The 21,092-nt window shown below is 37.1% G+C and overlaps 1 protein-coding gene across 1 annotated transcript in view; it reads right to left on the reverse strand.

The window, feature by feature from the left end:
* Sgms2 (sphingomyelin synthase 2) overlaps positions 1–21,092 on the reverse strand; it is an 82,479-nt gene that overhangs the window by 12,887 nt on the left and 48,500 nt on the right. Inside the window, exon 4 of the mRNA XM_076864237.2 lies at positions 3,097–3,795. Coding sequence (XP_076720352.1) covers positions 3,097–3,551 — 455 coding nt within the window. The 5' untranslated portion in view covers positions 3,552–3,795. The remainder of the gene's footprint in view (positions 1–3,096; positions 3,796–21,092) is intronic.

Below are 21,092 nucleotides of genomic sequence, written 5' to 3' on the forward strand. Positions count from 1 at the left end.
AAATATTACGTATAAGGAGGCTGGAGTTGTGGCTCAGCAGTAGAGTGCTCATCTAGCATGTGCAAGGCATTGGGTTAGATCCTCAGCACTACATAAAAATAATAAAATAAATATATAAATGTTCAACTACAACTAAAAAAATATTTTAAAAATATTACATATAGGGCTGGGGTTGTAGCTCAGTTGTGGAGCATTTGACTTGTATATGGAAGGCACTGGGTTTAATCCTCAGCACTACATAAAATAAATAAAGGTATTACATTTATCTACAACTAAAAAAATGTATTTAAAAAATATTACATGTAGTCAAACATCACATGACAGCCCATGAATATGTTCAATTTTTCTTAATATTTTTATGTATGAGTTAAAAATCATTTAAAAATAAAGAAGGACAAAAATGCCTAGGTAGACATCAAGGGGTCTGAGTATCCTCACAGCTCAAGGTGACAGTCCCTTTTTTGTTGTTTGTTTGCTCTAGAAGCTCTGGCTCTGGGAATGGAAAATGAGTGGGATTCCTGTAACCTCTGGGTTGCTAGTTATAACTTCTCCAGAACATAAAATATATTATTGCAATTTTCCCACTCAGAGCTACCAGACTTTCCAAAGTAGGACTGATCAAAGACTTCTGGAATCACAGTGAATTTCAGGGTGAGACATGTTTGAAGTTTTTCCTAAGACTGTGGTTCTGACATGGATCAAGTTCTAATTCAGGTAACTGTTGGATATTCTAATTTAAAGAATTATGTACAAATACATATTTTAGCTGCCTGATACCAGTAGCTATTTTAAGAATGTTTCAGGGTTTCTGGGATTTAAAAAAACGAACACTCTCTAGACTATGAAAGAATTTCTTTATTCCAAGACTTGCTATCCTAGCTCTGCCTTTTCTCGTACTGAGCAAGGTAACCAATAGTGCTCTCTCCCCACTTGGTTAAGGGAAGAACAATTCACCCTTTGACTCAACCACAGGCCCCAGAGGAGAGCTGTTTGAATTGTGCTGCCTGCTTTTAGACAAGGTCATGGAATGAGCAGAAAATTATAAGTTCATTATATTCATTCCAGCATTCTGAGTTTAGCTATACTCAGAACAGAAAACTTAGGTGAAACAAGCACCCTGCAGCATTATGTAGAAAAATAACCACTGCTTATGATTTCTTTCCCACAGCTTTGAAAGGTGCTTTTAATAGAGCAAAGAAGAATTTCTCATTGGGCTGGGATGTCTAAAACAGGTAAAGCTGGGTGTGGTGGTGCATGCCTGTGATCCCAAGTTCAAAGTCAGCCTCAACAACTTAGGAAGACCCTGTCTCAAAATAAAAAGTAAAAAAGGGCTGGGGATGTGTCTCAGTCATTAAGTGCCCTGGGTTCAATCCCCAGTACCAAAAATAAATAAAAGAGATATAAAAAGGTAAACTCATGTGACTTGTAACTAAAACACTGGATACCATTAAAATGTATGGTGTGATGGCGCACACCTGTAATCCCAGCAGCTGAGGAGGCTGAGACAGGAGGATCAAAAGTTCAAAGTCAGCCTTAGCAATTTAGTGAGGCCCTAAGCAACTCAGTGAGACCCTGTCTCTAAATAAAATACAAAACAGGGCTGGGGATGCGGCTCACTGGTCGAGTACCCCTGAGTTCAATCCCCAGTACTAAAAAAAGAAAAAAGAAAGAAAAGAAAAAAAAAATGTGTGGCTCAGGTATATGCCCATGAGCTGTGACACAGGGAAATTTAATCTGGTATCGGAGAGAAAATGAATGTCTAGATGATGATTCAAATAAACCAAGATGAAGATTCCATTTCAGGGTGGAGTGCAGCTACTTACCAGACCCTGGAAAATGTCTCTTTTTACATACAGGAACAAAATTTTGCTGCAAATTAAAGGAGAAAACAAACACCTATGGCCTGGGCAGGCCCTCTTACGTTCAGTGTATCAATTCCAGATATTGAAAAGAAAATCACTAACATTCAACAAATCTATTCTTTGATTTTCACATACAGCATGCCTTAACTAAGTAAAACACAATTATCAGCTCTTTTACTTAAAACATGCCAAGAAAGTAGTGTGAAAGAAAATGCTTAAGAATGACTTCAGTTTGTAGAATAAGTTTTCAAGGCTGCACCTGAGGAAGTCTCTGGCCAAGATAGACTGAATTCCTCCAATCACAAAGCAACAAAGAATGGGAGGAACAACATGGCATAAGCTCTCCCTTCTAAAAACCATCTTGTGGCAATCATACTGAAATCTTAATTGACTTGGAATTTTCAAGCTATATCAACTCGGCATGCATCATATATTTTGAAAGCCCCAGACCATGGGTAGTGATTGAATCAGACTCCTATTTCAGTGATTTAACTGCTAGAATCCTAGTAGAAAGCAAATATTTAATGACTGAGATGAAAGGGGAGTTGAGGGGTCTTCGTTTTTTATGGACCAGAAGTCAGAATTCACACAGAGAAGCATGAATAACCGCTTTAGATCTATGTCCAATTTTCAAGTGTCTTCAAAGCAAAAACGCTGGCTACTACTTCCTGATTCCTCCTATTCCAAGACAGGGGTGGGGAACAGCCGAACCCAGTGAACTCTGAGCTCCTTTGTGGTGCTGAGGTGAAACCAGAAGACAAGTTTCCTTTAGAAATCTAAAACCCAAACCACAGGGACCCGGTTCTAAATTCAGTTTCTTTAAACAAACATTTGTGACTGGGTGGCCAACAGGCCAAAAAAAGCAAAAAACAAAAACACCAAAAACCTAAAACTTGAGAACTTTTGAAGACAGGCAAACCTCAAAGCTGGATAGTCATCTCATTATGAATAAAGAGGGAGAAAAAAGTTTCCCAGCCTCCTCCTTTCCCCACTTGTCAAGAGCCTGAAATAACCCAAGCAAGAGTGTATGTCATTCCCTTCGATGGCTCTGGATTTATCATACAAATGCCCTAGCACCCAAGTTGCTAGAAACGAGGAGCCGGGCATTAAATTCAAACACTCTTTGAGTCACCCAGCACAGTACTGCTGTATCCTTGCCAGTTTCATTGCTCAGTTAACACTTTTTGTCTATGTGTGACTAAACTTATTAGGGAAAAAAAACAAGAAGACTTACTTGTATCTCAGAAAGAGCCACTGGGTGATCCATAATCCAACTAATATAATCCCATTGATTTCTGATACAGAAAATGCCCATTTCACCCGATCAATGTAATCAAAAAACTTGTCTGGGAGGGGAGGGCTGAGCTCCTTGGGAGGGACCCTCTCGTGCACAACTGTGATCATGACTGTTGTCAAGACGAGGTTGAAGAGTGCGTACACGAAGGCAATGCCCGTTTTCCACCACTCTAGGGGAAACTTGTTCCTTGACTCCGTGGGCATAGCAATTTGGATATAGTCCGGGTACTTTTTGGTGCCCTTTCGCAGCCCATTGGATAAACTCTTAGCTTTACCATTGCCATTTTTGTTTTCTTCCTCGACGGGTTCAGCAGGTCTTGTGTAGGTGTTTGCAGGATCATTGGATTGATTTTCCAGATGTTCTTCAAGTTTTGCTGTCTCTATGATATCCATTGTCCCCAGTCTTCAGATCAAAAAGGAGATGGTAAAGTTCTTGTTCTTTGTGGTAACTTTTTTTTTTGAATCCTTCTACTTCCAAGATCAACATGGACTCTTATAATTGATTTTGTTTCCTAATACAAAATGCAGAAGGTAGCCATCTGATTATCGTTCCTGCCATGTAGCTGTCTGCTGCACGTCCGCCACTCTTACGAAAGGAAGCCAATTCTCGTTCCCCCGAAAGATGTTACTATCCCACCTAAAAATAAAACAAAACTATGCTCAGATAATAAGTTTGTCCAATTATCAAAATTCCGAAACAAAAACATTCTCAAAATAAGGAAACAAATACCAAAGCCATTTGCTTTATAAAGATATTGTTAGAACACAGTTGACATTGCAGAGATTGAATTTATTTACAAAACATTGAACTGTTTAATCCTGGTATTCCTGTCTCTTTTTGAACTGATGTCAGTATAAATAGGAACATTTTAACTATCAATTCCCTTTAAATTTCTTTAAATAAAAGACAGGACCCAACATTGTAAACACTTCAGACTGTGTTACTTGTTGCTAATCATGAAGTCATAATAAGCCAGAACCTGCCCAGAGATCACATCATTCTCTCCTAAGACTGTATCTTTTCTATGAATCTTAAAGAAAAAAATTAAAAACTCTGGAGAGTTGCTTCAATTGTCCATGCACGGAATAATTGTCAGTCTCCGCATCTGTCAAAATAGTCTATTTTCTGATGAAAACACGGACGTCCTTTTGGTGACTACATTTAAGAACCGATTCCAGAGCAAGACAGTCAAGGTATTTAGAACAGCATGCCTCAGTTTCTCCTTGCATATTCAGAGATGCACACCATGCACAAGAAAAGTTGGCAGCCTTCAAAATAACTTAGCGAAAAGAAATACAGAACCTTGTCTATGTTTCATTTAGAAAGCAAGCTGTTTTAAGGATAAGATCTTTTACTACAAAGACATGGTAAATTAGTAACTGACAATATCTGACGCAACCATCAGAGTTTCTATCCAGCAACAGAAACTGGCATCCAGAGGACTGGCTTGGGGGCACTTACTCACCGTGACACTGAGGAGGAAAGGGTAAGCTTGGCTTAAGCTCCACAGGCTCCAAAGAGCAAAGACTTCTTTGGGACACAGAGCACCACCACCAACTCTCTTATACTAGCTAGCAACATGCTCCAGCTGTTCTTAATTTAGGAAAGCAGTATTTTAGTCACACTATGGAACCACCACCTGAAGAGGTTTTCAAACCTTGTAATTAGTCCCCACCCTGAGTACACTGCACGACTTTAGCATAAACCTTAGAATTTTAAAGGACTCTCTTTTCAGGGTGATTTCAGGAAAAATAGAAGGACAAGAAAAAATTCAACATAGTGACAGCTAAGTCTTTCTTTAATGAAAGAAAAAAGAGAAAATTTAAAACAGCACCGTTAGCAGGTACAGGCTATATTTATTTACAGCTATGAGTGGTAAACAGAATAACTACAAGTGTTTACTGTGCATCTGCTGAAGGATATATGAGGGGAATTAAAGGGGGTTTTAAATAAGCCAAAATACCTGAGTATTCAGCCAAAGAGCTTGCAGTCTAACTGAAGAGACAGAACCAAAGCAACAAACTGTTGGAGAAGACTGAATACATACTATCAAAGGAAGGCAAGGGCTAAACTGATCACTAGGTTAAAATGTAGGCTTAACTGGGCTCAGTGGGGCACGCTGTAATCCCAGCGACGTGGGAGGAGGCCAAGGCAGGAGGATCACAAATTCAAGGTCAGTTGTGGCAATTCAGTAAGACTCTGTCTTAAAGTGAATAAAATAAAATAAAAAAAAGGGGTAGGGATGTAGGATGTAGCTCAGTGACAGAGCAGTCTTGGGTTCAGTCCCCAGTACTAAGGAAAAGAAAAAATGTAGGTGAGTTGTAATTTATTCTGGTCCTGTCAAGAGGTCTCCCCTCACAGACACGTTCCATATCTGAGAAAGCAGAAGCTGGAGGGAAGGTGACCTAATAGAGGACTGAAGAATGACTGGAGGACGAGTTTGGCGGAGAGATGTCACTAGCTTTCAACATCTTGCCTGCCTCTTGTCCCTTTGAAAAACCTCCCGCTATTGATTCATTAAAGCAGGATGAGAAAGTCCAAAGCCCTCTGGCCTCACATATTCTCTAGAGTGCCCTCCCTCGTATATACAGTGGTGTGGGAAGCAGCAGCACTGGGAAAAGGTGCCACTGCAAGATATTTTCAATAGCAAACCTTCAACACCACGGACTACTACTTCAGCAGGCACCCAAGTTCTAATTCAAACCACTGCCTGTCGCTTCATCAACCCTCGCCTGATCCGTCAGAGCATCTTGCCTAGCTATCAGTCAAATTCCCATCAATACTTCACGTGTGCTCCTAGTCTGATGTTCACATGAGAAAGAAGCTTGTGATTTTGAAACCCCATTTCTTCCGAGCTTTGTAAGGTAGGCACCTAATTCTAGAACACAGAATGTGGAACAGAGGAAAATCTAATTAACTTTTTTTTTTTTTTAAATGAGGAAGCACTCAGGCACCCACCTCAGGGGACTACAGGAGGATGACTGAAACAATTAATTGTGAAGAGCTTTGTGCTACTGGGAGTAACAGCACTCTAGGAGTGCAATGCCCATTTGCTGTCATTAGTAGTAGGATTGATATTTTCCTTGGGATTTCATTAAGAAGATTAAAGGTACACAGCACTTTCCTCTTGTGTCCACCAAACCTGGGACTCAGTGATTGTCATCAAGTTGAGGATTACCAGACACTCATTCCTATAGCCATCCTTTCCTATCAGCATCTGGGATCGTGACAAAATTAACAAGTTCTTCTCCACGGATGGCAATTCCATGAGCTCATTTGTTTAGGTTGCTATGCAGGGAGCCAATGCCCAGCTTTCCAAGTCCTCTTATATGGCAAAAAAACTGCAAGTTTACCTGGATAATAGAAAAAATTCAAGATTTTTTTTTTTTTTTTTTTTTTTTTTGGTGGTGCTGAGTATTGAACCCAGGGCCTTGTGATGCAATATAAGCACTTTACTGATTGAGCTATATCCCCAGCCTCCAAAAGTTTGAGATCTTTGTAGACTTGTGCCCCTTTGGAAAACAAATGCAGACACAGAAATATTGAATACACCGATATTGTTGTTAAAATTTTTTAGAAATATGATACATTTCAAAAATGTAAGGGTGGCTTAAAATTAGGAAGTGAACATACTGATACATCACAAACACACGTGAAAAGCAAAGGTGTAATTATCTTGAATGCAGCCAAAAGGGCATTTGATAAAATTCAACATGTGTTTGATTTTGTGGGGGAGACATATTCAATGGAAGGAACAGATTCACAGCTACATGCTTTCAATGACAAATCACAATTTTAATACTATGACTTCTACTATTAAGCGAAAAGTTTCTCACTGTTGCTCCCCTTTTCTCTCCCAAAAAATCTTTAGAATCTTTTTTGTCAAATTATTAAAAAAACATATTTACACATCACTGCATTTCTCTGTTTTACTTATGTCATCTCCACTACCTCACATTGTTTTAGTAAAAAAACAACAACAAAAAAAACAGGCAATTACCAAAATTATAAGAGAAATGCATATATGAAACTAACTATCTCAAAGATATAATATTCACCTGGAAGGTCTGTTCTGTTTACAAATTTAACACACACAGAGCTTCCGTACAGAACCAGTGATAACCAGTTAAAAATTTAATAGAAATATGATTGCTATGTTGGCTATTGATGTAGCCACTATACCAATGGAAAAAATGCCCTCAAGAACTTTGGTTTCTGTAGAGGGGAGTGAGGGGAGGGATTGGGCTGTGGGGAAGGATGGTAGAATGAGACTGACATTATTACCCTACATACACTACACGTATGATTACACTACTGGAGTGACTCAGCAGCATGTACAGCCAGAGGAATGAGGAGGTGTGCTCCATTTGTGTACAATATGTCAAAATGCGTTCTACTGTAAAATAAATAAATCAACAACTAGAATGTCATTTTAAAAATCTCTAAAATAAAAAGAAATTGCTGGGGCTGTGGCTCAATGGTAGCGCACTTGCCTGGCATGTATGAGGCACTGGGTTCAAATCTCAGCACCACATAAAAATAAATAAATAAAATAAAGGTCTGTCAACAACTAAAAAAAATTTTTTTAAAGAAATTGCTAAAAAAAATAAATAATGCCCTCAAATTCTAGTAATTAAAAAGGTATGTTTAGAGCTTATAGGAAGAAAGCCAGCTAAACAATTAACACTAAGATCAAAGAAAACACAAAGCTATACAATATTTCACAGGAGGGAGGCTGAGATATTAACATTAGTCATTACTTTTAATCCCAGGAGTGTGTTTCATTTAATTTGACAAATGTCCTAAGTTTCATCGATAAAAATAGGAACAACACATTTGCACTACTAGACACAAACATAACTAAATTTGGGTGTGCAGCACCTTTACCCTGTGATCCTCTTTTGTAAGTTTTTCCCAAGGAAATAAACGTACACAAAATATTTCTACAATCATTTTTAATAGTTGCTTATAGGAGAAAATCAGAAAAATCCAACTAGTTGAGATGGGATTAGTTCAACAAATTACAGTTACCTTGATATTGTGACGTTCCAGGTGGTAAAACAGGCTGCGCATCCAAAATCTGAAATACTCTGAAATCTAAATTCCTTTTGAGTGCCAACAAGATACTGCACAAGACTGATGGTTCAATGAACACAAACTTTGTTTTCATGTATAAAATTATTAAAATTATTGTATAAAATTATCTTTAGGCTATGTATATCAGGCACATGTGAAAGAAAGAAATTCTGCATTTAGACTTGGGTTCTATCTCAAAGATCTCTCTCTCTCTCTCTCTTTCTCTCTCTCTCTCATACTCTCTCTCTCTCTCTCTCTCTCTCTCTCTCTCTCTCTCTCTCTCTCACACACACACACACACACACACACACAAATATTCCAAAATCTCTAAATCCCCAAATTGGAAATACTTCTGATCCCAATCATTTCCAGATAATGGATAATCAACCTGTGTAATGACTATAAAACTGCAAGACAGAAATTTAAATACTAGAAATGAATATAGAATCCAACTAAGAAGAAACTTTGATTGAAATAGAAAATGTAGGATTTCAATAATTCATTCATTCAGAGGTCATGGTTTGATTAAAACAAACAAACAAACAAAACTGGAAAGGGGCCATGTGACAGATACTTGAGGATTCAGAAGAAGGTGAAAATGTGAAGGGCCACTCCCATGAGACTCCATCAGCAGTTCTGACCAGAGGCAAGGTCAATCTGCAAGGCCACTGACCATGAAGTCAAAGAGCTTACATGTGCTGTTGACCAGATTTGCATGTCCGCCTACCTATGCATTTGTAGTGCTTAAGGTGATAAGATATATTAAATGTGTAAATATAGTTTCAAAATTAACAGAACTTATCTCAGTTTATTTGTGGGTTTAAAAAATAAGAACTTATCTAAGCTTAAATATGGATTTTCATGTTTAAAAGAATTTAATCTGTTAAAGATTGAAGCTTAACATCCATCAAAGAAAATATATTCCTAAATGTTCAAATTGAAATTATGAATAAAATGATGTAGATATGGAGCCTAAATGCTCAAGAAGAACTAAGTTTTGAAGAATTTTATTAAACTGAATGTCAGGTGAAAAAATAGTTGATGAGTTTCTTAACAGACCCAAAAGTTTTCTCATATCTTACATAAGAAAACTTGTCTCCAAAAAGCCATAAAAATGAAGTTGTCAAATGAAACAGCCCACAAAACAACAGTTCTCAGCAAATGTTACTTAAATACCAGGTAATGTACTTGCATTTTATCTAATTATTCCTCACAACAACACTAGGAAATATTGCTAGCCCAATGTTAAAGAAATTGAGAGAAAGTAAGTTGTTTGAGGTCAGACTGACAGAAAATGGCAAAACCTACAGTTAAACCAGGAATCTGACCTCACAAGCCCCTGCTCTTAACTGGCTTACTATTACCTTTAGTGTCTGAGATTTTAATAGGTGAACAGTATAGTCAGCTGAAAAGACCAAGAGACAATTTTGAGGTTTTTCTTTTTTTTAATATACATAAATATATAATAGGTCCTCTAGACAGCATTATTAACAAGTCTTTGTAATTTTGCAAAAATCAATATAAACTTAGAAGGCTGAGGATGTAACTCAGTGGTAGTGTATTTTGCCTAGAATGTGTGAGTTCCTGGGTTTGATGTGCAGCATCAACAATAAATTAATTAAATAATATAAACTTAGGGGGATTTTTTTCCCTTCTTTTTGAATTGGAGATCAAATCCAGGATTCCTGTGCCTGCTAGGCAAGAGCTCTACCACTGAGCTATACCTCCAGCCCCACTCCACCTACTTTTTCTTTTATTTTGAGACAGGGTCTTGCTAAGTTGCTCAGGACGACTTTGAACTTGTAATCCTCCTGTTTCAGCCTCAGAAAAATTTTTGTAATTCATCCCTCTTGTGGGGAAAAAAGCAAAGGAGCCTGCTGACAATTTCCCTATAACTTATAGTCACAACTTAATTATATTTACTATTATTAATAAGCCACCATCTTAAATTTCTAATATAAGTATATTACTTTATGTAAACAGATCCACTTTGGTTAAGAAATCTTACATCCGTACAGTTTTTCCTAAAGACCAGTAAAGACCAGGACATCTTAACTTTTTCTTATTAATAGTCTTAGAGCTAAACTTTCTTGTAAAAATACCCCCATCTAAAATGGACAGGAGGCAATATGCTTATGGATACAAGGATGCTTTATAAGGGATGCAATTCTATTTTGGAAGAACCTGCAAAAGTTATTAATTAGTTTTACTTACAGATTCTCTTAAATCTGAAGAACCATTGCTTACTAAAAATTATCGTGTATTTGTGAAATACTTTCCCAACAAAAGGAACGTGGAAAAGTATCCTTGTCAGATCAAGTTTTTATAATGCCACTAACTCCCATGTAAAATAAGATTTAAATTAGGGCTGAAGTTGTGGCTTAGTGGCAGAGCACTTGCCTTGAATATGTGAGGCACTAGGTTCGAGACTTAGCAGTGCATAAAAATAGATAAACAAAACAAAAAAAAATATTGTGTCTGGGTATAACTAAAAAAAATTTTTAAAAAGTTTAAATTGGGATGGGCAGGCTTCCAAAATATCTTGCTAACACTTTAGTCTGAGAATAGCTTGGGAAAAAAATCTAAAATAAAAGACATAATTGAAAAATCAGCTACCAATGACTATACTCTTAAACTTTGTGGTAAGGAATATGCTTTGGTGGAGGACAGATGTTTTGATCTCTGGCACGTACCATTTCACATGAAGTAGATGGAACTATTTTATTTCGGATTCTTAGTTATTCTAAGAGAAAGGTACACCCTATCAATAGATATAGAAAGTAATTAGTGATTACCTGGGACTGCAGGTGAGAATGGGGAGTGATTGCAAAAGGGCTCTTTGGGGTGGTAGAAATGTTCTAAAATTAGAGATGATGCTTGTGCACATTTGTAAATTTACTAACAATCATTTAAGTTACCCTTAAAACAAATGAATTTATAAGCTTGAATTATGAAGCAACTCAGCTGTTAAAGAAAAAGACATAGCCCACTGGGATTATTTACTATATAATTAGAAAACCAAGGACCATTCCACACTGTTATTAACCTCCAGGTTCACGTTTCCCTTTACAGTATTGTACTTACCAGCTGAGCACTTCTGTAGCAATGATTGCAAACATTTGTAAGATTTTTTTTTTTTTTTTTACACAGACAAGACCAAGAACTAGTCAAGGAACAGTAAACTGTTTAACAAAATTCATGTAAACTGTGCTCCCAAAATAAACTTGTAACTAAATAATGTGAAATGACAAAAAACAGATGAGTTTTCTAGCAGAATTCATCACAATTCATTATGAGTTAGATGACTAAGCTTTTTTTTTTTTTTTTTTTTCCCTTTTTGCAGTTTTAAGGATTGAATCCAGGGCCTCACATATGCTAGGCAAGCACTCTATCACTCAGCTATATCCCCAGTCCTTGACTTAGATTAAAGGGGAAAAATGAGGTCTTTCTCATTTAAAACAAAACAACAACAACAAGAAACAAACTGGTTACTTTAAATGGCTGACATGAAATACTTACCCAGGACAAATATTAGTTGTGCAAATTTGAAAACAGTAAATTGTGGGACTGGCAGTATTGCACAAGAAGGGACGGCCTACAGGTCCCACTGAATTCCTCTGCCTTAGCTAAATTGATCCTGTAAAGGACCTTCAGTGAGATCTGACCCAATGTTTTATAGGATATTCTAAAATTTAGCTTCTTTTTGTAGACAGACTGTTGCCTGTTCAGTTTTCTGTTGGTGATTGGAAAAATTCTGATTATCAGTTCTAATTCTAGGATATTTTAGAAAAATAACATTCTTGAGTTGTATAGGAGAGGAACCTCAAAGGGCGGTGAAGTCACTGGGAAAGATAACTTGACAATCCTGGTATAATACGGAGCATGCAGTCATGTGAATAAGTGAACAAATGCATAAATAATTAATGGCTAAATAGGTGGACGGATTAGACAGCTTCATTAGACAGATGAGTAAACAGGTAGAATCAGACAGCACACAGATAGGCTTGGTAACTCAGACCCTGAAGATGGAAGAGGGCCATACAATAAAGCCAAAGTCTAGGCAATACTTAAAAATAATCTTCTTAAGTTTCACTTCAGATAGTCTACATCAGAGGTTCTCAAAATTAAGGGAGAAGAGTGGGGGACGTGCCACACATTTGAGGAGCTTTGCCCAAATGATGGGAAGTGGTGGCTTTTGCTTGTCTCCACCTCCACTACCCCTCCCGATTCCAGGCACATCTAGTGAAACTTCTGGAAGGTGGAGACGGGGAAACTCCCCATGGGGTGCTTTCCTCCTTTGTCTAGCTGTTTTGGACACTGGGTAGAAAGAGCCAGGCTGTTTTCTCCTTCCCACGCCTTTCTGCATTTAAATGCCAGTGAAGTATGTGATACAAATGGCCTTAGAGAATGAGCTGGGCTGAAGGCTTGTCTTTGGGTTAAAATGCTTATCGACTTCTCACTCCCACCGAAGAAGCTCTAAAGAGACGTTCACCCTTTTAGTAACCTGAACTGCAGCTGTGTGGCATTGGTGGTATGGTGGTGAGCATAGCTGCCTTCCAATAATCTGACCTATAATTTTATCAATGTACCAAAAAAAAAAAAAAAAAACCCAAAACTAAACAGGACAGTTATTTGTTCACTGGCACCCCCCAGGCAACTGGCATTAACCTGCTCTAGGTTAATGGCCAAACAAAACCAGCCAGCACTTGTTTAGTAGAAATACCCTGGGGCCTTTCTCAGAAAGGTTAAATCCAACAGCCGAACTGAACAACCATGATAATTATCTGCTTCTATATTCCCAGCTTTCTTTATGTACTCCTAAGATTTATATACCTAGAAACTGATTCCTTGGGGGGTTTTAATATTTATTACTCTGGAATAGGTAGCTGCACAGATTACCTATCAAAGTGAGAGGTATCTGAAAAGTATTTAATCCCATTTAATAGTTTTGAAAGCGATTTGTCTAATATTAGTGTGAATGCTTTCTCCCAAGAATAATGGCTGGTCTAAGAAAGAAAAGTAGAAGCTGAATCTAATAGCTTAACATTATACTCCCTGACCACACAGCCCTTTCTAAATGACATAGAGGTCTCATTCTAGGTTACCCCCATAGGTCACAATCAAAATCAACAGTCTATTTCCTAGTCATCCATAAAACACTATTAGATTTGGAAGCAGAATCTTATTGCAGGAAAATCAGGATAAGAAATGAAAAGGGGAAAAAATGTAAAAGATTAGTTCCTTTTAAATAACTTCATTATTCTGCTTTAATAATACAACTCCTTTATTTCATGCTTTTCAGATTATTTTAGAAATATACCTATTGATTTCCCCCTCCAGCAAGTGGTAACCAAATAGTGTGTATATTTCATACTATTTCCAATACTCTGCATAGAACAATATAAGCAGGCTACTGAAATAGGTGTTTAAAAATGACTTCTTAGCCAGGCACAGTGTCGCACACCTGTAATCTCAGCAAGTCAGGAGGCTGAGACAGGATAGTGAGTACAAAGCCAGTCTCAGGAAAAAAATAAATAAATAAAAAGTGAGGTGCTAAGCAACTCAGTGAGACCCTGTCTCTAAATAAAATATAAAATAGGGCTGGGGAGGTGGCTCAGTGTTCCAGTGCCCCTAAGTTCAATCCCCAGTACCATCCCTGACCCAATCCATACTTCATTAAAGAACTATCACAAATTAGGAAGAAACAGCAAGAGAACAGCCTTACTAAAGAGATTCAATTTACCTAAAAGATAAAAATCCTGAATCTATCAGAATGCCATTTAACGATTTCAAAGAATGTAGACAGTTATACTGAATTTAAAATATACCTATAAAGTATTTATGCATTGAATTTTCATTTATTCTAATAAATTAAGGGAATGAAGAAACTATCATAAAATGTCAATTTCCAAAATTTTCACCAGAAAGACTGTATATTTTAAAAAATTCACTTGAAGGAAACAAAAGAAGTTTGGCTTATTCCTCATAGTATTTAAGTATTATTTTAAGAACTATTAGTGGCTAAGTATATGGGTGTCCAGAAATTACTGCCAATAGACACATGGTCCCCTAGGGGAAAATGAAGTGCTTTAGAACAAAATTCTTATGTTTTTAGTTTTAGAGCAACTAATCCAATAACTTTCAGACCCATCTCTCTCATAACAGGCAGAACAGCTCACTTAAGACTCTTCATTTTCTGTGATGTACATACACAATGGATTTTCATTTAGACATGAGGAAAAATGAAGTTATCTCATTCACAGGAAAATGGATGGAACTTGAGAACATTATGGTAAGCAAAATAAGTCAAATTCAGAAAATCAAGTGTTGTATGTTTTCTCTCTTATGTGAAAGAGAGGAAAAAGGCGTGTGTGTGTGTGTGTGTGTGTGTGTGTGTGTTTTGATAGACCCAACCTGATCTTTTCTTAAAATTGGGCATCTCACCACAAAACCATGAAAAGATAATTTCGGCTTTACCATAAATTACTGCAAATTCTGAACCTACTTGGAATGCCTGCCCATGCCCTGAACTCACCCATGTCCGGTTTTCCCTGACCAGATAACAACCCTTTCCTAAACCTTAGTGACACCTCATAAATTCTGGCCTTCCCTGGCCGGATAACGACCCTCTCTGAGTCTCTAAGATCTCCATAAATTCTGATGCCGGGGCCAGCAAAAATGTAAACTTGTGTTATGCTCCTCAGAGTGTTGTTATCTGTGACCCCCCTTTGTGTAACTTTTTGGGCTATAAAACTGGGCCGCAAAGAAGGCTCGCCACTGTCCTTGGCTCCCACGATTTTGATGGGCAAGGCAGCCCCGCCGGTGGAAATAATAAGCTTGCTTTAATTTTATTTTAATTGGAGTCAGTGGTCTTTTCTCGTGTCCTGGTCTAACAGTGTGTGTATGGATGTGTGTGTGAGAGAGAGAAAGAGAGAGAAAGAAATCTCATGAAAGTAGAAGGAAGACCAGGAAGACCAGTAGAGTACAAGAAGGGGAACAGCAGAAGGAAATGGAAAGGGGAAATAGTGGGTAATAACATAGACCAAATTATATTGTTATTTTGTGTGCATGTGTGAATATGTAACAAATCCCACTATTACATATAATTATAACACACCAAAAAACCATATGGGGAAAAAGACCTTCATTTTCATTTGTGACCAACTCTGTTGGTTTTCACAGGTGTAAAGTCAAGTTTCTAGTAAATGTGTCTTTTGAGGTCCACTCTACTAAATGTCACCTGTACAAAGCCTGAGCAATCCACCACAAAGTGTAGGCTGCTGTAGGTATAACAACTATCATGCAGTGATATATTTGCACACCATGGATTTTGCAGTGATTCCAAATCAACTGTCTATTTCCCTTTTGAAAAAATCCTAGAACAGGATTTTGCTCTCTTACTTTGCACTTCCCTTCAGAATCCATAATATCAGAAATTTAGGTCCAATATACCCAAGCTGTATCTTTGGCAGATAATTAGATAAAAAAGGGAGGTGAGTTTATAAAAGAAAAAAGATAGTAGAACAAGTATAAAAGAGTTTCTGCAATGACCCTGGGCGGCTTAGTGAGACCCTGTCTCAAAACAAAAAATAGAAAAAGGCCTGGGAGTGTGGCTCAGTGGTTAAGTACCCCTGGGTTCAATCCCCAATACCAAAACAAAACAACAACAACAGCAAAATCCCAAAACAAAACAAAAGGGTTTCTGCAATGAAACTAAAAGAGGAAGAAAAATCGCGAGTTCAAAGCCAACCTCATCAACAGCGAGGTGCTAAAAAACTCAGTGATACCCTGTCTCTAAATAAAATACAAAATAGGACTGGGTTTGTGGCTCAGTGGTTAAGTGCCCCTGAGTTCAATCCCCAGTACCCCAAAGGAAAAAAAAAATGGAAAAAGTAAAGATAGAAAATAGAGTTGTACCTAAATAGTTCTTAGGGGCCCAATGTACGCCACATTCAGTGAAAGCTCTGCTAACAGCTTGGGGACTGTGAGAGACACTGGGAGGTGAGCATCATGCTTGCCATTAAACCTTAAGGATCCTATGGAAAACCAAACTCTGGTAGCGACTGTGTATAGGTGCTCCTACACATGACATTAAAAATGCAAGGACCCCTAAACAAAGCCAGAGTAAACATAACCACAATAAAACACACGAAAACATAACAATAACACTTTTTAGCAGGTACTGTTAGTTATTATGCGACAATAAACATATAACAAATTACAAATTCCACACAAATAATATATAAAATATGAGTATTTATTTGATCAAGGCCTTCCTTTGGGGCCCAGGCTGTCATCTCGCTTTGCTAATTAATCAGTTTTTCATTCTCCAAATTTCTGAAGGCAGGTGATTTCAAGAACCCAGCCTTTGAGCCCCACTCTCAAATACCATTGAGAAAACGTGGAAAAAAACCCAGGAGGAATGGAGAACAACTTTTGCTGTAATCATGACTTTTGTAGTAAGTGGAGAAATAAAGAATAAAATTGAGGAGGCCAGGTCTCATAGCCACAAATCGTTTCCTTATTTCTGTTTGGAGTTGATTTCTCCTATACCTTCTCTGAGAAATGGTAGGTCAAGGAGTCCCTGTGATACATACCTCCCAATTATTAATAATGAGAACTTCCTGCAAAATGTCTCATTGACAAAGTAACACACAAGCATCTACCTTATTGTAATTCATGGAAAAGGGACACTGGAAATTTACCTTGAAATAAAGCCCATTAAAATGCGATTTAAGCTGTCATTACAAAAGTATAAAAACTGCATTAAAGAGTCGGTAGATTCAGAAATAGGCACATTGTTTTGAACATCTCTGTTTTTATTATTGATTTATACCCTTCAAGTTTAATCATTCATAAGCAGTTTTGTATTTCTGTTTTTGTTATTTTTGTTCTGAGGTAAGGTCTCACTATGTTGCCCAGACTTGTCCTGAATATGTGAGCTCAAGTGATCTTCATGTCTCAGCCTCCTAAGTGTCTGGGACTAAAAGTGCACACCACCATGCCTGGCTGTCATAAGCTCTGTTGTTGCTGTTGTAGTTTTTAGATATACAAGATGGTAGAATATATTTTGACACATTATACATATATCTCTTTTTAAACACATGAGCTTTAAAAATGTATATCTCTTGAAACAGTAATTGTATTGATAAGAATTTGTTTTGGAATATGTATTAGATATTAAAAAACAATATTAAAAACAGTAAAACATTTTAACAATCTCAATATCAGCAGTTGGAGACTAAAGCATCCATAATATACACTGAATTATATTTCTAAATTTTTATAAAAAGTAAATCTGAATGTTCATGGTATGATTTACTAGTTATATTTTGCAGTTGGAATCATAATGCTTAGTGGGTGTTTGAGGGCTAACAATAGCTGAAAAAGTCAATTCCTTCATAGAGCTTTTCATGCTGCTAATACAAAACAATAATAATAATGTTAAAGATAAAAAGTACTATGAAAAAAATAAAGTGTGATAGGGCAAAAGAATAGCAGGAATATTCAAAATCAGGGGCACCAGGATTAAAAGGTAATCTCAATTTAAAATTTTAAATGACTACTCATTTTCAGAAAGGGAAAAAAAAAATCAGTGCACTATCCAGTCAAAAAAAATCTATGTTCCAAACTGCTGAGGCTCATAATCAATTTCCAGGAATCTGTAGCTTTTTAAAATTCAAAAGGAATTCCACTGAAAATACTCTGTACTAACTAAGACAATTGTGGATTTTTGCCTGATTCTTTCTCTATTTCTAATTGATCAAGAGGATGTGCCAGTGTGTATACAGATAATGTCTAATTACATTGCTCATAATAATTTTTTAAAAATTGATCTTCCCAGTGCTGTTTTCTAAGAAATGTTTAATCTGTCTGAGGCTTTTAAGAAAAGGTTAAAGATCTAATATTATGAACACAGATTTTTTTTTTTTAAAAAAAAGCATTTTGTGGGAGCAGAAAACCTGAAGCTATCAAATATCTAACCAAAGATTCAGAATTCAATTTGACCTTCAATGCAGAAGGGTATAAACTACAGGTATGGGAAATGTTTAACTGTATCCTGAGTTTAATGAAACAGCGACCAAACAAGATAAGCAGTTGTTTCTAGTCAAACATGTAGCAATTGTTACACTATTGCTAAAAGCCTAGAAGGTTAGGCAAATAAACAGATAACAGATATAGAAGATAATTATTTCTGTTATCCTATTCAGGAAGGTAACAAGAGAAGGCTGGCTCCTATCCCAAGGGCCTTTTGAGTAACTTCTCCCACCATTTCCCCAGCCAGAAGTCACTTAAGAACAATGAGTCATGAAAACTTTAAAAAAATTAGACAAGAGCCTGAAATAATACTTGAAGTTTAGTGAAACCATATGCCATATAGAAAAATTCAGATGATAAAAATTAAGTGGAAAAATAAAAGACTTGTTATATACAATGTAGGATTTTTTTTTTTAAAAAAAGTCTATGGTATGTAGATGAAAACTGAACATAAAATTCCTTTGGAATAATAGTCCTGTTTTTAGTTAATAGCCTTTTAAAATGCCAAGTTCTACTTATCAGTAGTGAGTAGAAAAATCAGAAAATTAGTTACTCCATCCACTGGTCTATCCATGGAGTCAACTCTGATCAGAACTGTTTTCCATGGGGTGAGGCAGTTTTAGAGAAACACAAGATGATTAAAAGCACTGACTCTAACCCCGGACGTAATGCTAAAGGGAATCAGGAAACACTATAAACTCAATGCTCAATTAGAATCAGGAAGCTAAAAGATGTAATTCCACATTTAATCTTATTTCCATTAAACCTAATTTCCATTGATGACCCCACACAAATAAGTGTTTGACTATAAACAATCACTTGAATTGCTTTTCAATATATATGTGTACTGTCAACCTATATTTAAAAAAGGTTCACAGAAATTCTACTTCATTGCTCCTTATTAAAAATATAGCCTAGGGCTGGGGCTGTAGCTCATCGGCAGAGCCCTTGCCTAGCATGTGTGTGAGGCACTGGGTTCAATCTTCAGCACCACATAAAAATAAACAAATAAAATAAAGGCATTCTGTTCATTTACAACTACAAATTTTTTTAAAAAAAATATAACCTAGAAAATATTTTTGTTGTTGTTGTTTGTACTGGGCATTGCACCCAGGAGTGCTTAACCACTGAGCCACATTCCCAGTCCTTTTTATTTTTTGAGATAGGGTCTCATTAAGTTGCAAGGCAGGCCTTGAACTTGCCATTCTCCTGCCTCAGTCTCTAGAGTTGCTGGGACTACAGGCATATGCCACCACCCCTGGCTGAGCTTTTTGTATCTGCTTTTATTTCTACAACATTTTGTGGCATAATCTGTATTAAGAAGCGCACAGGAGACTGGGAGCCCATTTCCAAACTTATATTGATCAAGACCCAAACTGACATTCTGACTAATGTGTATCTAAATTTCAGAGCACTACTGTGAATGGCAACAGTGATTGTGGGTTGATGGGGAACATGTTTAAAGGAAAAGAGTGAATTCCATCTAAGGGTCCCAGCCTAGAGATGGAAAAGGCAGATGCTTACAACTCAGGTCCCCAACTACACTTGTCATTTCCTTCTGTGAGACAGGCACCTCCTGCTTTGCTTCTTTTCTCAGCAAAGGGTACTACCATCCACCAGTTGCCCAGATGAAAGAAAATCTTAGCTATCTATCATCTCAGGTTCGTACACCCACCCTGCCCTGCTTACCTGACACTCACCCTCAATCCTGTCCATTTTCATCTCCAATTTATTGATTTACTGCTGCACTATCAAGCTTGGCTCAGATCACAAACAACTCTGCCTTACAGAGGGCAGGAATGAGTGCAAACACATCAATAGCCAAAATAAATGTGAGGTGGGTTGAATCCATCCACTAAAAAGGTACGTAAAATTATTAAGTTTAAAAGCATTGTGGTAATAAGAATACTGGGTGGTACTAGTACTTGTACATGGTGAAAGTATTAAGAGTAAATAGGTAATGGAGAACAGTTTACAGAGAAGATATAAAGCCATGGACTTTTTTTCACAAGGAGAAAGCAGGAACTTTGCAGTCACTGGATTTAATGAAGCAGACCCTCCCTCTCTGGTTTTGCTCCCAGTCCATTTCCTGCTTTATGAGCCACTTTAAAGCACTCATTGCTTATTCTGACTTAAGAGGGAAAAAAAACTAACAACAAAAACAATAAACATATCAAAATCAGCATAGTATAGTAAACCCCATTTGCTATCACAATTATTAAGGGAAATCTTAATCTAACCTCAACCCTAAGTTTTTGGGTTATTTGAAGCACTCTCAGAGATAATATAATTCCATCTGTAAATAATTCAGTATACCTCTCTATTTTAGAGTCTTTTTAAAAAAAAAAATACCCAACCCTATTGCTATTGTTACAAACAACCAAAGTTAACATCACTTCCTTAATAACAATATCCAGTCAAGTTACCTTTCTCCAATTTTGCTTCTTAGATAGAGGTGTGTCCTTCTGATGTGTATTATTTCCTAGAATTGCTCACAAGGGCCTTCATAATTTGGCCTCTGCTTTTACAGTCTTTAAAACTTGCATTATTCCTTTTCCCTAAATCCTCTGCCTTCAACCATATACACTTAATTTTTGTTCTACTCCCTGGAAATATCCCCTTACCAGGTCTTTGCCTGTCATTTGTAGCAGGCTGTCTCCTCTCATCCAGATCCTCTGCTCAGACACTATCTCAAACCTCAGGACATGGTGCACAGTCATATCCTCCAAAAAACCCTCTCTGCTGTGATTACAAGGGCTTTGTGTGCTCCTGCATCCAGAAATGAAGCCTCTACTACCTAATGACCAAACCTTCTGCTC

This window comes from Callospermophilus lateralis, chromosome 8, assembly GCF_048772815.1.
Source record: "Callospermophilus lateralis isolate mCalLat2 chromosome 8, mCalLat2.hap1, whole genome shotgun sequence".
In the NCBI taxonomy this organism is placed as follows: domain Eukaryota; kingdom Metazoa; phylum Chordata; class Mammalia; order Rodentia; family Sciuridae; genus Callospermophilus; species Callospermophilus lateralis.